This window comes from Vanessa atalanta, chromosome 11 (genome assembly GCF_905147765.1).
Source record: "Vanessa atalanta chromosome 11, ilVanAtal1.2, whole genome shotgun sequence".
Classification (NCBI taxonomy): domain Eukaryota; kingdom Metazoa; phylum Arthropoda; class Insecta; order Lepidoptera; family Nymphalidae; genus Vanessa; species Vanessa atalanta.
This window is the reverse complement of record NC_061881.1, coordinates 98,026-116,368: the sequence shown is the minus strand read 5'-3', so window position 1 is coordinate 116,368 and position 18,343 is coordinate 98,026. Positions and strand designations below refer to the sequence as shown.

Genomic DNA, 18,343 nt, shown 5'->3' with positions numbered 1-18,343 from the left:
CGAAATATGCAATTTCTAGTATAGTTTATTGGACTTTAATATCAGTATCTAAAGATAATTTTACTTGATGATATTTATAACTAAAAACTTTAAAAATGATGGCAATATACAAACATATCTTTTTAAATGACACATTTCGAATGATGTCCTGACATGATATTTGTTATCTGTATTTTATAAATATTAACATTACCGTTTTAATTTCTCAAAATTTTTCTATGTATTTCTGTTTAAAAAGTGCATTTATAAAACATAACATTCATACAGCGAAGATTATTGCAACGTTGCTTTAATAACGTTTAAATAAACATCAAGATGCACGACACGGTAAATGAAAATAAATATATAATTATCAAAATGATTTTAGTTGTATAAAATAATATATTTAAATTATATATATAGTTATATATATTAAGACATATTATACTCGTTCGAAATTTTATGAAATTGAAATCATTTGATAGTTTTTATTTTAGTTTGATCGATCACAAAACATATCTTGGTTAAATTTTATAATTCATTGTAAGCAAACATTTTTGCCTCTTCTTTTAAGTAAACTACTGAGCGGTTTTTGATGGATCTCAAAATGTGACATTATTGATTTTATCCGGGAAATTTTCGTAATATGAGAAAAGTTGTGTTTTCTATGTTTTGTACTCAAATACATACATTTGATAGCAAACTCAATTTGGCTCTTACAATCACTTCAGATTCTGTTGTAATTTTGAAACCCTGTTAATACCTACTTCTATTTCTTTGAACCGGCGAGAAACTATATATACGTATTGTTTATACGAATCCAGCTTTATTTATTTAAGATATTTTCATAGAAATCAACGAGTATAACAATATCAATTGCTCTTATTTGGCAATGAGTGCAATTGATATTGAGCGTAATGAATTGTGCGCTTTTAGATTTTTTATTTCACTATACGACACTTAATACATATAATAAGTGTAGAAATATTCCGATTTTACTCCCTTTTTGTCGGGGAACGCTCGACCTGTTTCGGGAAGATACCGGACCCAACCGATTGTTTAATTTTTGTCGTTTTTGTTTATTCTAATATATATACAGTTATGTTATGTCTACAAAAATCTCGGATATTACCTTCGTATGAAATATTAGTTTGTGTTGTTATCGGTCAACGAAATCGACGGCGGCCATCACTGACCATTATTAGGTGGCCGATTTGCTCGTCTGCCTTTATTAGACAACCAACATTCTGGAATGTTAATTCAGCCATCACGTATCAAGTGTAAATTATCTGGAAATATCATTGACGGCAACGTACGAACGCAGATAATACGGCTGGCAGATGTGTGGAAGACATGCAACAAAATCCGCGCGGCCGTGTTCCGCGTGGGCCTCGACCTATGGCAGTGGTACCGCCCTCTCGACCCTGAAGGAAATACCCTCATATCTGGTAATTATCGTCGTTTGCATTCAGTTGCTGTTTCTTCGACTTCCGAGCACCAGAAATGTATTGCAAACTACAGCGGCGACTGTGTTAGCCGTCGTCGGTAATGATTGTAGTCGCGCTATATATTTTGCGTATGAGATATCAATATAAAAATATACACGGAAAAAGAATTTCCAACGATGTTTAAATATATATATGTAAAACAAAAAACATGTAAACAAAACTTTTATTCATTCACCAGTGGAAAGGTAAGAAATAGTGAGACCTGTTATGACCTGCGTCATGTGAAACTTTTAAAAATTAGTGGTAAGCAAACTTTACATAATTGTGGTGTTTTAATAACAAACATATTTAATTTAACAATCAGAGTCCAAGTTCGTGTCGGTGTTGGCGGGCCCGCTGCGGTCGGTAGTAGGTCTGTCCGACGCAGAGATTGCCCAACTAGCCGATTACTTCCGCGCTCAGGACGGCCGCATCCTATATGACCAACTCTGCCAGGTCATACACGGGGAAGGTAGACACATAAGTTCATAAATATTTACATGTACACTGTTAAAAGAGCTTCAGCAGTATGCAGCATCCGAATCGCTCTAGCATTCGAATCCTATTTGTATTTTCCATGACTTAGTTACTAGATTGAGCATGCGACAGAATCGACGGCAGACTTTAAAGAATTATTTCGAGGCTGGACAACTTTGTGCTTTGTAATTAAAAACACAAGCTCTGATGTCAGTTTTTACTTGGATTATCATTGAGATATATATTGAGAGATATATTTTGATAGTAGTTATTGCTTGTTTCAGGCAAACGTAGTTATTATTAATTTATTTACAAGCTTCTCTTACACTAGATCTAGGACGGGAGAAAACGTCTTCAGACTGTCTGCTGGACGCATGTCCGCCTCCCCCTGAGCCCGAGTGCCACAAACTTGATCAATGGCAGATGCGTCGCCTGTGCTGCTTGCTAGCCACCATCGCGCAGCGCGAGATTCCGCTTAGGCCGTACTTCCAGGACTACGAACTGGTAAGTTGCAATCGGTCAGGGCGACGTAACATAGTGACATACCGGAGAATACAACTGAAAAATGATTAGGTAAATAATTTATGCAACTCTGTGTCCAGGTAGCTAAGAACGATGGGCGAATAACTTTTGCACATTTTGCACGTATCTTGGACTTCATCGGCATAATCGTTTCGCCGGAGGACTTCAACCTACTTGTGAGACGCTTCATCAGGGACTCGTATACTATCGACTACGTAGAGTTCCTGAAGGCTCTGGAAGCTGTAAAAAAAGAAGGAATTCGAGGTCTCGGGCCGGTATGTATGTGTTGTCAGAATATTAAAATGTAACAAAATATAAAAACGTCGGAATGGTTTTCATGAATGATATTGTCCCAGTAGGCATTTAACCACCCAAAAGCCGTTATCGACACTACCTTACCGAAGATCTCACGACCAGAAATCGAAGCTGGATTATCTCCATCTGCACTGGGTAGTTCCGAAGTATTCCACCCAGCTCTTGAACCACCGAAACCTTCTCGGCAACTTCTCGAAGTAATGATGACGGTCCAACAGTTTGTATTGCAACGTCGGATCAGAGTCTCTGAATTTTTTAGGGTAAATTCTTCATAACATTTTTTATAATTTGAACTTTTCGTTTATAAGAGCTTATTAAATAATTTAGACCTCTGCATAACTAAAGTTACTACATAATCACATAGTTTTTCGTTCCAATCGTTATAAATGTAAGCGTCTTTCATAATTTTGTGCTAAGTTATAATATTGTTGATACTATAAGTTATTGATTTGTTTAACTAATAATTACATTATTTAGAAACTATTTTATAGAGTCCTCTAGCATAAGTCCTCTTACATAGGCTTCTGGCGTACTTGGCGTCAAATACACCTAAATCTATGTAATTAAAGGCAATAAAATTTAGAAATACATCTATTACTAACATTTAGTAACAAACTGCTTTCGTAAACGTTGCACGTCGATTTTGTTCAAATAAAATCGTCCGGCCCGATAGGATTACGACCCGCTGCACAGCGGCCGCGTGTCCCCGCAGCAGTTCCGCCGCGCGCTGGACGCCATGGGGCTGGCGGCTGTCGTTTCGGATCGCGAGGCGCGCCTCATCACGTGCTACTACACGCACGGTGGCCTTGTCTGCTGGCGTACTTTCGAGGACGACTGCGACCAAGGTGAAACTGATGCGTATAGTCGTTACTACCACACACGCTGGATTTAAGAAATAATACTTCAGTCTCGGCTTTTTCAATGTCATTATTTTTAAAGTAGATAAAAATATGTTTTTTGAAAAGATTTCAATTATTTATACAAAGATTAATAGTGATAAATTGAAAATGATTAGAAAACAAATATGCTAAATCAACTTTTAGTGGCACTTTGGTATAAATACTTTTTTTTTAATGAAAATTTTTTAACTAGGGGTCGCTCAACAATAGCATTACTGAGACATATTGTATAACCTATGTAAGGTTGCATAGGAGAAATCACAGAATGCTATTGGCGTACTCTGTGATTTAACCAAAGCAACTAGTTATCTATAGAACCAAATCCTTTAATACAAGCTAAAATATTACGTTTTAACGGCAAAGGTCTTGATCTCATTGATTGACTTGAATAAAAGAACTCACTAGTATCTATAATGGAATAAAATGTACTTTTATTTATTTATTTATAAAGCGCTTTTTTCGAAGCTTTCTTTTGGGCTTCTCGTGAAATAATGCAACTTTATCACAAGCTTTTTGGAAGATCCGAAAATCGAGGTCATTGACGGCGGTTCATGTCCTGACAAGGTTTCACGAGGCTATGTACCATTACCTATTCTGTTTCTTCTGCATATCATTGATTTGTAGCAAATCAGCAATATTCACTGCTACGATGACGCCATAGAAACTATTTCGTACATACGTTATGTATAACGTTAATATTTCTCGGAAACACTTACACTTACCACGAAAACCGGAACAAATTTGTGTCTTTAATCGAGTCTACGTCTTGAAAAGTCTTGGACTGGGGCCGGTTAAGCCTAGTCCAAATTAACCCCAAAAAGACACAAGTTGGCGCGTTAACCGATTAAAAATCACCATTTGTCATATCTACACGATTTGAGAACATTCCCATTGCTGCCACAGCTAGTATCGAAATACAAGGCGCAAATTTAGCCTTACTTGAAATACTGCTCTCACCTCTTGGTGGGAGTTCCCTAGTACCAGCTTCTACCATTTGACAATCACTCTGTGATACCAGCTATCGCCGGTGACTTTTCTGAATTGATACGACTTAGAAACCTTCAAGAAAGGATCTTTAAAGGCTGACAAATACTAATCATTTTCCATCTCCTGCTCTTTATCCACTCAAAACATTAGCGGAATCCAATGTATTGTCCTTGATAGGGAAACTTAGCTACGCAACATATGCGATTAGAAGAGTTAGACTGATAGAATTATTTGGTTATGCATTATGTTTTATGGCATTTAGCTTTGGAGAAACACTACAGACATTGAAACTGTTTTAATTCTTTAAAAAAGAGCTTTCTGATCTATTTATCATTTTGGAGCTTGAGACCCTTCGAGATGTTTTAATCGATAGGTATATTCACAATTGCCTCACAATATCTTTAAAACAATATTAAGTGTATTAGTATACAAGTAGAAGCCATTGTAAAAAAAAAACGAGGAGAAAAGGTAAACTTATAACACCTAGTTTTCCACTTCGAAAATTCAATAAATTCTTCCTGGGGCACGGTATTCGTTTCTATGATAAGATTCCACAGTTATTTTTAGCTTTGCTTATTAACAATTTAAATCTCATATCTAAAACATTGATCAATGCAGTATATCAGCATTTTTTAATCTATTAATAAGATTTATCAAACACTGCTGAAGCCTTATCACCGATTTGAATTTAGTGCAAAGATTTTACAGAGTCTTCTCCTTCCTTCTTATTTGCCCGTAAAATCGTATCAGCGACATAGCCAAAAGGCCGACTAGTGGCTAATACACGGTACTCCACAGTGTTCACGATAAAAGAGTTAGAGAAGCACCCCACCGTATCGGTATCGGACACGCCGGCGGAGACGCGTACGGCGGTGGCGGTGCGGGACGTGGACGCGCCGGAGTTGGCACAGGCGGGGCTGCTGCGGCTACGGGCCGCATGTAAAGAACGCTCCATTGACTTGAGACCTATGTTCGGAGAACACGACGAGTGAGTACCGCCTACTGCTTTCGTGACATTTGATATGAAAAATTTGAGCTCAACATTTTAAGAAGTCAATATGCAAGTGTCTGATAATGGTACTAGCTGTGGAAAAAGCAACATATACCGTAACTAGATAAGTTTTATTTTTTATTATTTGCAGCATATTTATTATTAAGCATATTATTTATTATGCTCAGCTTCATTGTATAAGCGCAGTACTAAAAACGTACTAAAAACGCAGGCTTTATTATGTCCCAAGAGGCATTTTCTGACATTACATTTATCTGCTATTATTATTCCCATTTTATTTTAATGAAATATTCTATATTCTGGTAGTACTGAGGTGAGTGTGAGTGGCCCTAAAATGTTGATTTGATTTAAAAAAATCTTTAATATTTCAATACCCAAAGTGTTCCCACAAAACTACAAACTTCAATCTCCATTACTTATGCATACAAGCCGCATCGTCGAGAAACTTTCGGTTCTATCATCGTGTTGAAATAATAAAAACAAATAGAAATTATAACTTCTGAATGAACTTAAATCTCACTAGAGATGTGATCGTCTTGTCTCATAAGCTCTAGCGGTTAGTGACGGGCTACTCGACACTCCGCAGGCACAACAACGGCCACGTATCTCGCGCGCAACTCCGTCGCGTGCTGGCGCGAGCAACCGTTCTCACGGCGCCGGAACAACTCAGCGCGTTAGAACAGCGCTACCTGGACGACTGTGGATTCAACTACTTTTCACTGCTTGACGAGGTACTTTACTTAGACTTAAAGTAGATTCTTCGACTGTTGTAATTGAATGTTATCTGATCTTTGAAACTAAACATAGATACCTAAATAAAATTAACAAGAGTTTACTTTACTCTTGTTCAGTTGGAAGAGAAACCAGTGGAGAGCTCGACGGTGGCGCGCGCGATGCCGGTTCGGACGGAAATGGCGCGCGGGCCTGATCCGCGGCACACGGACATCGTGCAAATCCTCGCTAAGATAAAGGGAAAGGTGCGATTATCGATGAGAACAGAAGTTTTACACTAAGATGTTTTGTACTCTCAAATATTATGTCTTTTAGAACAAGATACTTCCATAGATAATATGTTTGTGTAAAGTTTGTCTGACTAATTTTTGAGTACAAATGTTGATTTTTTACCAATTCTATCCGACGCTACCAATGACTAAATGAAAATTTAAAAAAAAAAGGTTTTGTATCATATATTTTTCATCTATTTGTCAAGTGCTTTTTGTTCCGTTAATAGTTATAAACTAGAGTGTAATCAATGTGAACAGTGAGGACTGAACAAATCGAAAGCAAACTATTTTCAATAAATATTCAAGGCGATTATAGGTATTGTCAGACAGCAAGAATCAAAATTTTTGGACTGCCAATTAATGAATTAGTCTATAGAAATCTGTTGTGTGGGGAAGGGCAGTAATGCTTCAGATGGAACTGTCCTTACGCTAGGTGCGGGTTCAGAAATCACGTTATAGCCGTGCCTTGCGCAGGTGTCACGGGAAGGCGTGCGTCCGCGCGAGTTCCTGCAGCAGTTCGACTTGAGACGCGAGCGCGTGATCCCGCGCGCGGACTTCTACCGCGGGCTCGCTAGTGCCGGACTCGCCCTCGCGCCGGCCGAGGTGGAGACGCTCATGGACGTGTGAGTGAACTAGCATGATACGTCGTCGCTCTTCTAATTCGTCTCTTGTGACGATTGCTCATTGAATCTTAGAAGGTTCATGATCACAATCACCCTAAACCTAAGAAAGCTCTTTACGCATATCCAAAATCCAGTGCAATGCATTATGAGAAAATAAATTACATAGTTGCAAAAAAATATAAATATTAAAAAGTTTTTCTAATATATTTTTACATGGTCGGCATGATAAAATCATCGCTTTTAATCGTATCTGCCATACAAGCTATTATATTTATCGCACTCAGGTTCAGCGCACCAGGCCGATGCCGCTTTGTAGAGTACGAGCGGTTCTGTGAGACGGTAGGCGAGGCGCTGGCGCAGAGCGGGCTGGAGCGCGCGCCGCTGTTGCAGCCCACGCCACACGCGCCGCCCGAAGCAACGCTTTGCCATCTCGACTACGAGGAGCGCGCTCTCGTCGCCGGCGCGCTCGCCAAGCTTGCCAAGTTTCCCGATCAGCTTTCTAATATACTTGAGGTTTTCAAGGTGAGTACTATTACATTACACCTTTAAGAGAAACGTTCCTACCAATGACCTGTAATATCTGACACAACTAGTTACCAACATGCCTCGTGGGCGCGACTCCCAGATGTGGAGAATCATAAGTTCTCCCTAGGGGTCACGGCTTACGGAAAAATATAACTGTCTATACAAACCGACCCCGACACTGACGAACATACATGTGTCTACTGTTCCAAAGTGTTCATCCTAATACTTTGAGTAGAATGATATATTGTAAGAGACAGATTTAATCTTTTTGGAATGCTATGTAACTAACCACAATTTTTATCTGCAAAAGAGTTAATAATGAATCGGATAAAATGGCTTCTCTGATAACCTAGTGTTATTTACTAATACGTTGTAGTCATAACTAGTTGTTATGAGTGTACCTTAATTGGCAGACACTTTTTATCGCAAATTTACCGTTTACAGTTTTATATTACATTATTTTAATGCATCTCCTAGAGACTCACAAGTATTCTTCAACTATTTGATACAAAATATTTAGGATTTTGAAAAAACTTCTTCATATACAAAATCAAAATATTCTTTATTCAAATAGGCTCGTAACAACACTTTTGAATCGTCATGTTGAATGAAATGTAAACCGGCAAGAAGCTCAGTAATTATTTAGTTCCACCGTTTCAATTTAGACCAAAAAAGAGGAGTAAAATTACATAAATTTACAACAAGCTGAAAATATTTTCACTTGTTTAAAACATAATTTAAAATAATACTCAGAAGTTCCGAATCATTCCGGTACCTAGTTTTTTTTTATTTGAAGTAAAGGTCGAAAATATCGAAAAAAAATGTTTTTTCATGATTTTCAGGAAAACGGTAAGTTTTATTGCAAAATTACTTGGGACAAAAAAGAAGCTTATAAAATTCTCTATAAAAATGTAATTATAATTTTTTTTCTTAGAGCAACCGTTTCTGACATATAGCGCGTTAATTTGTAAGCGTCTTAATATGCACACGTTTCCACTCCACCTATGAGGTAGTGTACTTAGCGCATTTTTTTTAACGTGGTTTCCCCAGTAGGCCTATTCCACATGTCTGTTGTGAATTTGTTTAATTGAAAACTATTGAATAATAAAAGATATTAGTAAGGACGAGATGACAAAAACGATGGAAATTATAAAAAGGTGAAATTTATTCATCTGATTCATTCACCAACAGAATCTTGTACGGGTGTAATTTTCAATCTGATTTAAAAAATATACGGCGTAAAGATATGCGTGATATCTCTAATTCAGCTGAACGTTTGCACTTCGATAACTCGGGGTTTTGTCGAACTCTAAACTTGTAGCACATTTTCTTTAGTCCTTGAAGTCCTTGAAGCGCTCGGTTGCTTCACATTTAGTGTCGTTCCCGTCTCTTCGAACTTCTTTACCCATTTCTTTATTAAAACTCCACTCAGACACTGGTTCAGGTCGTGTAAATCATACTCAACGCGAAACAAGCGCCTCACAGTAATGAGCGAACTATTGTTTAAATAAAATTGCTTTACATAAAAGGTGCGCTATACCCCGGTGAACCGATCCATGGCAACTATATTGCCAAGAAACGAGCTAGTAGTAGACAGTGGCGCTGTAAGAAACATTAGTCATTTCTTACATCGCTAATACGCCGCTAACCTTGGGAAATAAGATGTTGTAGGGACAACCGCCAGTGTAACTAGGGAGTTACACTGGCTCACTCACCCTTCAAACCGGACCACAACAATACTGAATACTGCTGTTTGGCGGCAGAATATATGACGAGTGGATTGTACTAGTGCTGCATATCGATAGTCTATCGATAGTTAAGGTGTAAGCTATACTATCGACAGGCTATCGATAGTAACGATAGTTTTTATAGTAGTAGTTATTTTTCGATAGTATTACTTTCTCAAGATATAGAAGTGTAAAATTTACATAATTACATACGATCGATGTCCAAAGACGTTCAAGATATGCAAGAAACATTAACGAGAACTTTGACTTCGGCATTATCCTTTTCTCAAAATTCATTCACTATCGATAATCCAAAAGTTTCGATACTATCGATAGTATCAATAGTATCGCTGCTAAAAATAGTATTGCTTGCTATCGATAGTATCGCCATTATCAATAGAATTTCTCGCGAAGAGCCTGATACTATCGATAGTATTGGTCAAAACGATACTATCGATAGTACTATCGATATCCTGAATAGTTATCGAGGTCAACTAACGATAGTCAAACTATCGACAATTCTGCAACACAGGATATTACCTACCCAGAGGGACTTGGTATCAACATCAGTTATTTGTCCTAAGTTTTCTAACTGCAAATGCTGCGGAGCGGGAAGAATCACAGAATGCTATTGGAGTATTCTGTGATTTATCTAAAGCATTTGATTGTGTAGAACACGAGATGTTTCTCTATAAGCTGAAATACATGTATAGCCCTTAATCTCATTGCTTCATACTTAAATCAAGGAGTCCAGCAAGTTTTCGTTAGTGGAATAAATTCTTCTGGATCTACGTTTAAAATGTGTGTTCCACAGGGATCAATTTTGGGTCCGTTTCTATTTCTAGTATATACGATACTTTACTGATTTTTTAAAGTCGACAGGAAAAAACTGACAATGACGACGTTAACGGTGCATGATCACAAATACACGATTGGTTTACAATAATTTTTGGATGCTCAAAAAACAAAATGTGTAGTTTTTACCCTACGCAATGTTTTAAAGCAAAATTATAATATCTTTAAACAGTGGCCGTTTTGATGTAGCAATTTTAGAAAGTAAACATTATAATTTTACTCGCCTTTATAACTTCCATGCCTTCAACCAACTACTGCGGCGGATTGCTCTTTAAACCCTATTGAAATTCCAGAATTCTCAGTATAAATGTGGGTCTACCAAATTGCTGAATGATATACTACAGTAGTTGCTACTGTTGATGTATCCGAAATGCTATTCTAACATGTGCACTAATTACGAAAATCGCATGCAAAGGATGCGGACCCGCAGCGTTGCGGCTCGCTGCCGCGCTCGGCGCTCGAGCGAGCGCTGTCGCGGCGCGGGCTGCTGGAGCGCGTGTCGGCGCGGGAGCGGGAAGTCGTCTACAAGTGCTTCGGCTACCGGCGCGGGTGTAGGGACGAGGTAAGTACCTCCTCGAGACTACTACAATACGGATGTCATTTGCAAAAACCATAAGATATGGCAATGAAAAAAATTACCAAGCAAATATTTATATAAATGTCACTTAAACGTCACTATCCATGTCAATCCAGTCGCTGTTAGCATTAAACAAAATGCTAATATTTGTGTTACGGCGTAAATAAAATTCAAAAAGTATATATTTTTTTCTTGGGACAGGTTAACTACAGAGCCCTGTGCAACGCTCTAGACGTCCTCCACGCCACGTCCAGTGCACAGCCATGCTGAACTGCTGTTGAATACTAAATAATTTAGACGTCAAAATTATTCCCGAGCTGTATTCTTATATAAATTGTGAATTTTTTAATGTTTTTTTTTTCCAAAAAAAGGTTTAATTTCATATATAGTTTCAGTTGGTTTCAATTTAGAAGACAAGATTGCACAAGACAGTTGTATCCACATTTATTGATATTTGTAATTCTATGTTAACTTAGGCATATTAACTATGATCTATGAAGTTTCAAAAGAAGTCATACAAATACCTACAACAATTACAATTTATATTAGATTTTTTTCTAGACAATAATCACCGAACAAAACAATTTATCCTATATTTCAGATTATTACAAGGTTTTATCTTCTTTAATTGGAATATAGACTAAACACAGAAAATGAGAAATGTAGAAAAAGGTTCAGTACTTAATAATAAATAAGTACGCCTACTTCTGTAGTATTGAAATCAATTAAGACAGACAAAAAGTCAACATTTTATTTACATATTTGTTTTATTTAGACATACACAACTCGTATATCTCCTGAAGGTTTGTTCATGTCCGATCACTTACGCTAATTTCATCCCTATTCATCGGAAGAAACAACTAGTTTGTATAAAATACATGATTCTATTTTCTTGTTCGATTACCAAAATTAAAAATTACAAAAAATCTACAACATTTTCTGCAATGAGATCCAGAACAATCATCGCTGAGTGGAGGGCGGCTGCTCACACGCACGCACACACACACGCACGCACGCTTGCACACACGGACCCGGCGCGCCGTCGGAGACCGTTACTCTCTAACTTTAAGCTCTGTATAATTATTACTCTAAGAATCAGTTCAAAAGGTAAGATTTCGATACTATAATGTCAAAATTGAATCTAATCAGCAATAATACTCAAGTTAATCTATTAATCCATACTATATTATATTAATTTAATGCAACGACCGCTCCGGATGCGGTCACGTCACATACGCGACGTACTTTTTATCCTTAAAAATTTTCTTAAAAAGATTTCTTAAATATTAATTATGTGGAATGGAATGTCGCGTCCCCGGCGCGGCGGCGGCGGCGGCGGCGGCGGCGGCGGCGGCGGCGGCGGCTGCGGCGCGGGGGACGCGCACGACCGATCACTTAATCTGCAACACAAGTTCGAGTTAGCCCTTGCCGACCCGCGCACCCGCACCGATGTGAATAGCATGTGTGAAGCGACTGAGCTAAATTAAAAGTGAAATAGTATACTTTAACTTAAGAATTTATATTATGCTGTGACATTTTAGTTTATAATTTGATAGCTGTCGAATGTTTGTGAATAATATGACTGGAGGAAACGCCGCGCCGACCCCAAATGATTAGGAAAGATAACGATAAATGTTAAGGGATAAATAAATTGATCATGTAGCATCACTGGCAATCTTCCAATGATCGATATGTTAACCCGCATGCAAAAGACAAGTGGCGAATTTAAAAAAATGAGCGCATACAATATCAACGCAACATATTCACCTTACTATTGGACTGAGATGACTATCGGCAGGTACTGGTTTGTGTCTAGTAGGGCTGGTGCCTCTGGTTGGCGCGACCGCCGCCGCCCCCGCGCTGCTTGCCGCCTTGGTAGCCTGCTGCAAGATGTCACGATAAGGAAACTTCGAAAAGCATAGCACCAATGAGAGTCAACAAACTTAACGATTAAATAAAAACAGGTTCGGCGGCGCGTTAGTCATGCCAAGAATTACGTAGCGGTACACTCACGAGTAACGGGAAAACCACAATGAGTATATTGTACACACTAGTAACTTGCGGCTTGCGTCTTAATGTGTAACAATGACGAATTAAAAGAGACGTTTTAAATGGAATAAAATGTCAGCTTTATTCAAACTCGCGAGTAATTTTAATTTAATCAATAAAATTTAAAATTTAATCAGTTTGGTAATTTCTTTCCAAAAACGATTTGTACTGTGAGTGTATCCTTTGGGTTGAAGCTAATAAGAACTTTTTTTGATAAATAGTGCGTAAAATATACATGTCAAGAAACTAAATAATAAAGACTACAATCTTATAACTCAACTACACTATATACAGTTTTTAGCTTAGCTTTAGAGCTTGAAAATGCAGTGAAATTTTAGTCCCAGGAGCTTTCTAACTTCAACAAAAAAAAATATAACATCAAAATGCATTACTATTGAACACGCTCATTAAATATATTTAGCAAAACAAATGTAAAGATTTAAATTAAAACTTGGCGATTGAAATGAATCGGATCTACATCGGAAGCCAAAGTGAAAAAGGCAGTGCAATAATAAATAGACAAGAGATAACATCTTAGATCACACTGGTGCCGGCACATTGGTAATGTCAGGAATTAATTTAAGGTCACTAGCATAATCAATGTTAACGGCAGAGGTGACCACTTACCATCAGATCGGCCCTCCGCTTGTCTGCCTTCTGTTTCTTCCATAAAAAAAAAGAAAAAAATGTTATTACATTTCTATTCATTTTCAGAATCATATAAACAAAATTTGTTAGATTACAACAGATGACAATTAAAATAATAACACTTAAAAATCCAAATGTTATTCACGTTTTATGTGCAAATAAATATTTGTCAGAATTTTACCATTTACTTGCACACAATAAAAATTCAGTTTCTACACTAACCAGTAGGTTCAATTTTAAGTCATATTGTCAAAGGTAGTTTAACCAATCATATCAAATAAATAACCTTCACATGAACGAATATCACTTTAAAAGGACCTGGTCATATTATTCTTACATCTATATAAATTCATTAGAAATAATTATATAAGCTGAAATAAATTTCCAGTCGCATTCACACATGCAATAGTATCCCAACACTAATTTGAGATTTACGTAATCGATTAAAACATCAAACGACTGAGATGCAAATGAAACGTTTTGGGAACGCGTAACCAACAAACTACGGTAAGGTATTAGTAATACGACAGGTAGTTGCAGCGGGGCCAAAACGTTCGTGACAACACTACATAGACAGGTAGGGTCACACTCTCAAGCTAAGTCTACTGAGTCGGCGGTACGAGAGTGTGCCCGGCGGCGCTGGCTAAGGGTTAGGGGTTGGGTGAGGACGGCAGTACCTTTCCCGCGTGGAGCCGCGCGCGCGCCGTAGCCGCCCTCGTACCCTCCGTACCCGCCGTAGTCTGCCCGCAACATAAAGACATTAGTCTGCAGCAGAGTGCGCATCTTCACGCACCACTTGCGTACTATATGGGCTTGTATTCGTATTCCGAGTATTTACGAGCAATAATTCCTCGTACGATTATATTCGTGGGCTATACTTATCTTGATCTTAATATAGAAATGATGATTTACAATATACAACTACTTAAGTCTTGACATATATATAGTAATTACAAGTACCATTAATCAACCATTCAATAAAATATATGCAATGCGCGGATTGGCATATAGCTTATTGTCTTAGGTAACTTCGTTGTGTGTAAAATTACTAAGTTTATGAATATAACTATCCAGCGTTTAATCAACTAAATCTAAGTTCGTCAGTATATTACAAGATCAAATAATGCAGTCTTACAACATTAATAATGTTAAATTAATTTGACTGATTGAATGTTACTCTAAAGTCGATGTCGAGCGCAGTCTCGCGAGTGTCGAGACAGTCGAGTGGAGTCGCGTGGACAGCGAGCTGCGAGCATGCGTGTTAGTGGGGGGCGCGGGAGCGCGGGGGGAGCGGGAGCGGGCGGGGTATATATGGAAACACATTGATTTTTTGGTAACAGTGCTTTATTCAAAAGCTTCATCATATCTTTATCACTTTCACAATGTCTCTCCATATATTACCCCAATTACCCAAATGTAGCATGTGGCGAGAGCGTTAATAGGTAAATAAAAATACCAAAACAAATAAAACTCGGGCGACATTGCTACATATGTCAAAAGTGGTATTACAAATGAACACTTATAAAACGTAAGGCGGTAACATATATGTACAAACATAGTACCTAGTGAAACAATGATAAAGAGTGATCGATAGCTGCGTGGGCACTCGCTACTGCCGCTAACATACACGCGGGCGGCTCGCAACAGTGATGCAAATTAGTGGAAATAAACTAAATAATGCAAATTAAAATGATCTTTCCAAATGTTATAACTATGAAATGATTTTACTTTAAGATTACACAGGAGCAAGTTTCCTAACTACGATCGTTATCAGAACAAACTGTCGCCCCGACGACTTCACTACACATTATCTCGATAGAATATCAATGTAAATACGCAGTTATAATAGAAAAATAAATATTTTCTACGCACTAAGACATACACCTAAGGTTCACGCGACTCGATATCTCCTTATCGATCGAATTATACATCAGCGAGGAGGTATCTCAAGGACGGAGGGCGGCCCCACTACGCTAACCTAGCGCGGCGGGCGAACCGCGACACGCCGCTCGCCCGCCGCCTTACTCTACGTTTACATTCTAGGATCAGGTAACATCAGTCGAGGTAATGTGTCGGTGAGCAGGCCGGCCTAGCCGGCTCACTAGTGCTGCTTGCCGCGTTTACCGTAATTGGGGTATCCGGAGTAATCGTATCCGCCGTAGCCCCCGTAGCCGTCGTAGCCGTATCCGCCATAGCCGTAACCGTCGTATCCGCCGCCATATCCTCCTTGGCCGTAGCCGTAGCCGCCGTAGCCCTGGTTGCCCCATGCCCCTTGGCCGCCGTAGCCCCCGCGGCCCCCGCGCCCGCCACGCGCTCCCCTTCCGCCGCGGCCGCCACGCCCTCCCATTCCCCCGGGTCCGTCTGGTTTTGGCGTCGCCCTCTTAACGTCGACCTAAACAATAAGATTAAAATTAGATTAAAATTAAATTAAATGTCGACATTACAAAAACATCACATCCTAATATTGATGTTCAATGAAGAACTCAACGAACCTCTTTGCCTCCTATTGTTTGTTTGGGAGTCTTCAGAAGTTCATTGACCACCTGCTCAGACTCGAATGTGATAAAACAGAAACCTTTTCTTTGGTTCTTTGTTTTGTCAAAAGGCATCTCCACATCTATAACCTGAAAAAAAAATATCATGATGAATGTTTGAAGCTTATTATTTAATATTTTATGAATGTGAAATGTAATCAGGGGCCCGGTTTTATCTTCACATACAATCTAGATATATTTCAATCTCACCAAAACCGGAGTTGTCATCATTTACAAACTCATTTTATTTTTAATCTTAAATCATGTAAAACAATACTTACTGTTCCAAAGTTATTGAAGAAGCTTTTAATTTCCTCATCGGAAATTTCACTGCTGAGACCTCCGACAAATATTTTGCCGTGCCTCGCCTTTGCCTTCTTAGGATCTACTTTCTTATTATTAATGGTGTGATCCCCAGCAGCCATTACTTTATCAATAGAATCTGGCGCTTTGAATACGATGAAAGCGAAGCCTCGTGACCTGCCCGTGTTTGGGTCTGTCTTGACATTGATACTTTCAATCTCTCCATATGCACTGAAGTGATCACGTAATTCCTCTGAAAGAGACAGAAGCAAATGTAATATCTAAAACATATATTTCACATGATAATCATATTTTAGATATTTTGTCAGGATTGTGGGTAAAGATTTCTTCAAATTATTTCAGAAGCAGAACTGAAATTGATCATCATTTAATATTGTGCAATAATAGAAATGTATCGAATTATAATGAAGTAAATCCCTGGGACACTTACTGTCTGTGGTTTCCCAGCTCAGGCCTCCCACAAATAGCTTTCTGTAAGCACACAACAAAATTATCAAAATGAGAAAGCACAAAGGGACAAATTGCCTCAATTTAGAAACTGACTTAAAAATTACAATTGAACATTAACACTATGCAGTACTTGTTTACAGTACTTTACAGCTACATTTTGTTACAAACAAACTCCAAGCACTGCGGCAAAACAAATTCAGAAACCTGTAAGTTACAAAAATTAAACTGCAAAATTTAACATTATCAAGACAACGAGAAATGAAAACAACAATGTTACAGTGATATCGCAAGATTTGAAATTGGCAAGTGTGAACGAGGCCCAAAGTTAAGTGGCCAAGACTATCTAGTCAGTTTGGTCGTTGTTTTACTTTAGTGTGAGCCCTTGCGGATATATACCATGACGTCCTCCGGCGGCAGCTGCGGCGGCGGCGCAGGCTCACACCTGCAGAGAGACAGGGCGTTAGTAGCGCTCCAAACTGACCGCGGCGCCGAGGGCCGATCACCCGACGCCTTCCTCGGCGCCATAACGCCGTACGCACTACCACCGATTTAAAATCTTGCAAATTGCTAAATAATTAGCTTACACGGTCCACGCCCGATATTTGACCGTAACATTCAATCCACTAATCGAATGTGAAAATAAAAACTGATGCGAAAATCGATAACGGGACCGCGCCGGCGGGAAGTAAGAGTGACGCGCGAGTGACGCCATTTTACGACGAGCGGCTACAAAATGAATTTTAATAAATATTATAACCTGGAATTTAGCTGAAATAAGAACTAGGACATTGATGACTTAATTTAATACGCGAAGAATCCACTGCAGGAATAAAAACATTGAATTTTGAAAAAACCTCATGGATTAAAGTAGATTACAATGCCGATATTGATAATATGCCGGACCGACGCCGCCATTGCGGCAAGCATATAATTACTGTGAAAATAAATTTACAACGCAAAAAGCTATTTTAAGATTGAATAGTTAATATTTTACTTAGATTATACTATATTACACTTTACTATTATCGTGATATAAAATAAACGGTTTTACCTGTCGTCATCGCGTCCTGGAGCATCAGCACTGTTATGTTCTTGGCCATCACCGCCACCGTTCTCCGCATTTCCATTCACTTGATTTTCAGTAACGTCTTGTGCAAAATTATCGTTATTTGCCATTATTATTACTATATTTAGACTTAAAGTAACAATAAACTAAATCTAAGGTCTAAATACGACCTTCAACGCTGAATGCCAAATGCAGAAGAATGAAAGAGGGCGTATGATGAGTCGGCGCGAACTATTCCGTAATGTTGGCTAATAGCAGAGAGACGCGCTTTTTTGCGGACATT

General features: G+C 38.5%; 2 protein-coding genes and 1 non-coding gene across 11 annotated transcripts; 1 reads left to right on the top strand and 2 right to left on the bottom strand.

Moving 5' to 3' along the window:
* Positions 1-225: 225 nt before the first annotated feature.
* LOC125067400 lies at positions 226-11,312 on the top strand. The gene is made up of 14 exons (XM_047675985.1): positions 226-327; positions 1,304-1,427; positions 1,792-1,938; positions 2,275-2,447; positions 2,546-2,740; positions 2,825-3,040; positions 3,454-3,625; positions 5,465-5,654; positions 6,265-6,409; positions 6,530-6,655; positions 7,157-7,305; positions 7,590-7,827; positions 10,828-10,974; positions 11,191-11,312. Exons 1-14 carry the CDS (start codon positions 316-318, stop codon positions 11,257-11,259), a joined length of 2,103 nt encoding a protein of 700 aa, XP_047531941.1. The 5' UTR covers positions 226-315; the 3' UTR covers positions 11,260-11,312.
* Positions 11,313-11,408: 96 nt separating this feature from the next.
* On the bottom strand, positions 11,409-18,297 carry LOC125067402 (RNA-binding protein squid). 9 transcript variants are annotated; one of them, XM_047675999.1, is made up of 10 exons: positions 18,046-18,175; positions 17,391-17,436; positions 16,975-17,015; positions 16,502-16,776; positions 16,179-16,310; positions 15,811-16,078; positions 14,364-14,426; positions 13,666-13,701; positions 12,757-12,872; positions 11,409-12,389 (listed from the first exon to the last, which is right to left on the bottom strand). In XM_047675999.1, the coding sequence occupies exons 4-9, from the start codon at positions 16,643-16,645 to the stop codon at positions 12,802-12,804; spliced, it is 714 nt and encodes a 237-aa protein (XP_047531955.1). In that variant the 5' UTR covers positions 16,646-16,776; positions 16,975-17,015; positions 17,391-17,436; positions 18,046-18,175; the 3' UTR covers positions 11,409-12,389; positions 12,757-12,801. The 9 variants fall into 9 exon arrangements, with proteins under 9 accessions (XP_047531955.1, XP_047531946.1, XP_047531947.1 ...); XM_047675990.1 differs by lacking the exon at positions 17,391-17,436 and having other exon boundaries at positions 18,046-18,297; XM_047675991.1 differs by lacking the exon at positions 17,391-17,436 and having other exon boundaries at positions 13,666-13,695; positions 18,046-18,297.
* LOC125067555 lies at positions 16,846-16,916 on the bottom strand. Its single transcript, XR_007119731.1, has one exon. It is a non-coding gene; the product is annotated as a small nucleolar RNA snR61/Z1/Z11 (small nucleolar RNA).
* Positions 18,298-18,343: the final 46 nt, after the last annotated feature.

What these genes read in the sequence shown, in the direction of transcription:
- LOC125067400 (XM_047675985.1), top strand. An exon ending in ACTTTTCACTGCTTGACGAG is followed by an intron (nt 6,410 to 6,529) that starts GTACTTTACTTA and finishes ACTCTTGTTCAG; the next exon opens with TTGGAAGAGAAACCAGTGGA. An exon ending in GGCGCGGGTGTAGGGACGAG is followed by an intron (nt 10,975 to 11,190) that starts GTAAGTACCTCC and finishes TTCTTGGGACAG; the next exon opens with GTTAACTACAGAGCCCTGTG.
- LOC125067402 (XM_047675990.1), bottom strand. Translation starts at nt 18,170, where the DNA reads ATGGCAAATAACGATAATTTTGCACAAGACGTTACTGAAAATCAAGTG. An exon ending in CCAGGACGCGATGACGACAG is followed by an intron (nt 17,016 to 18,045) that starts GTAAAACCGTTT and finishes GTGTGCTTACAG; the next exon opens with AAAGCTATTTGTGGGAGGCC. An exon ending in AAACAATAGGAGGCAAAGAG is followed by an intron (nt 16,079 to 16,178) that starts GTTCGTTGAGTT and finishes CTTATTGTTTAG; the next exon opens with GTCGACGTTAAGAGGGCGAC.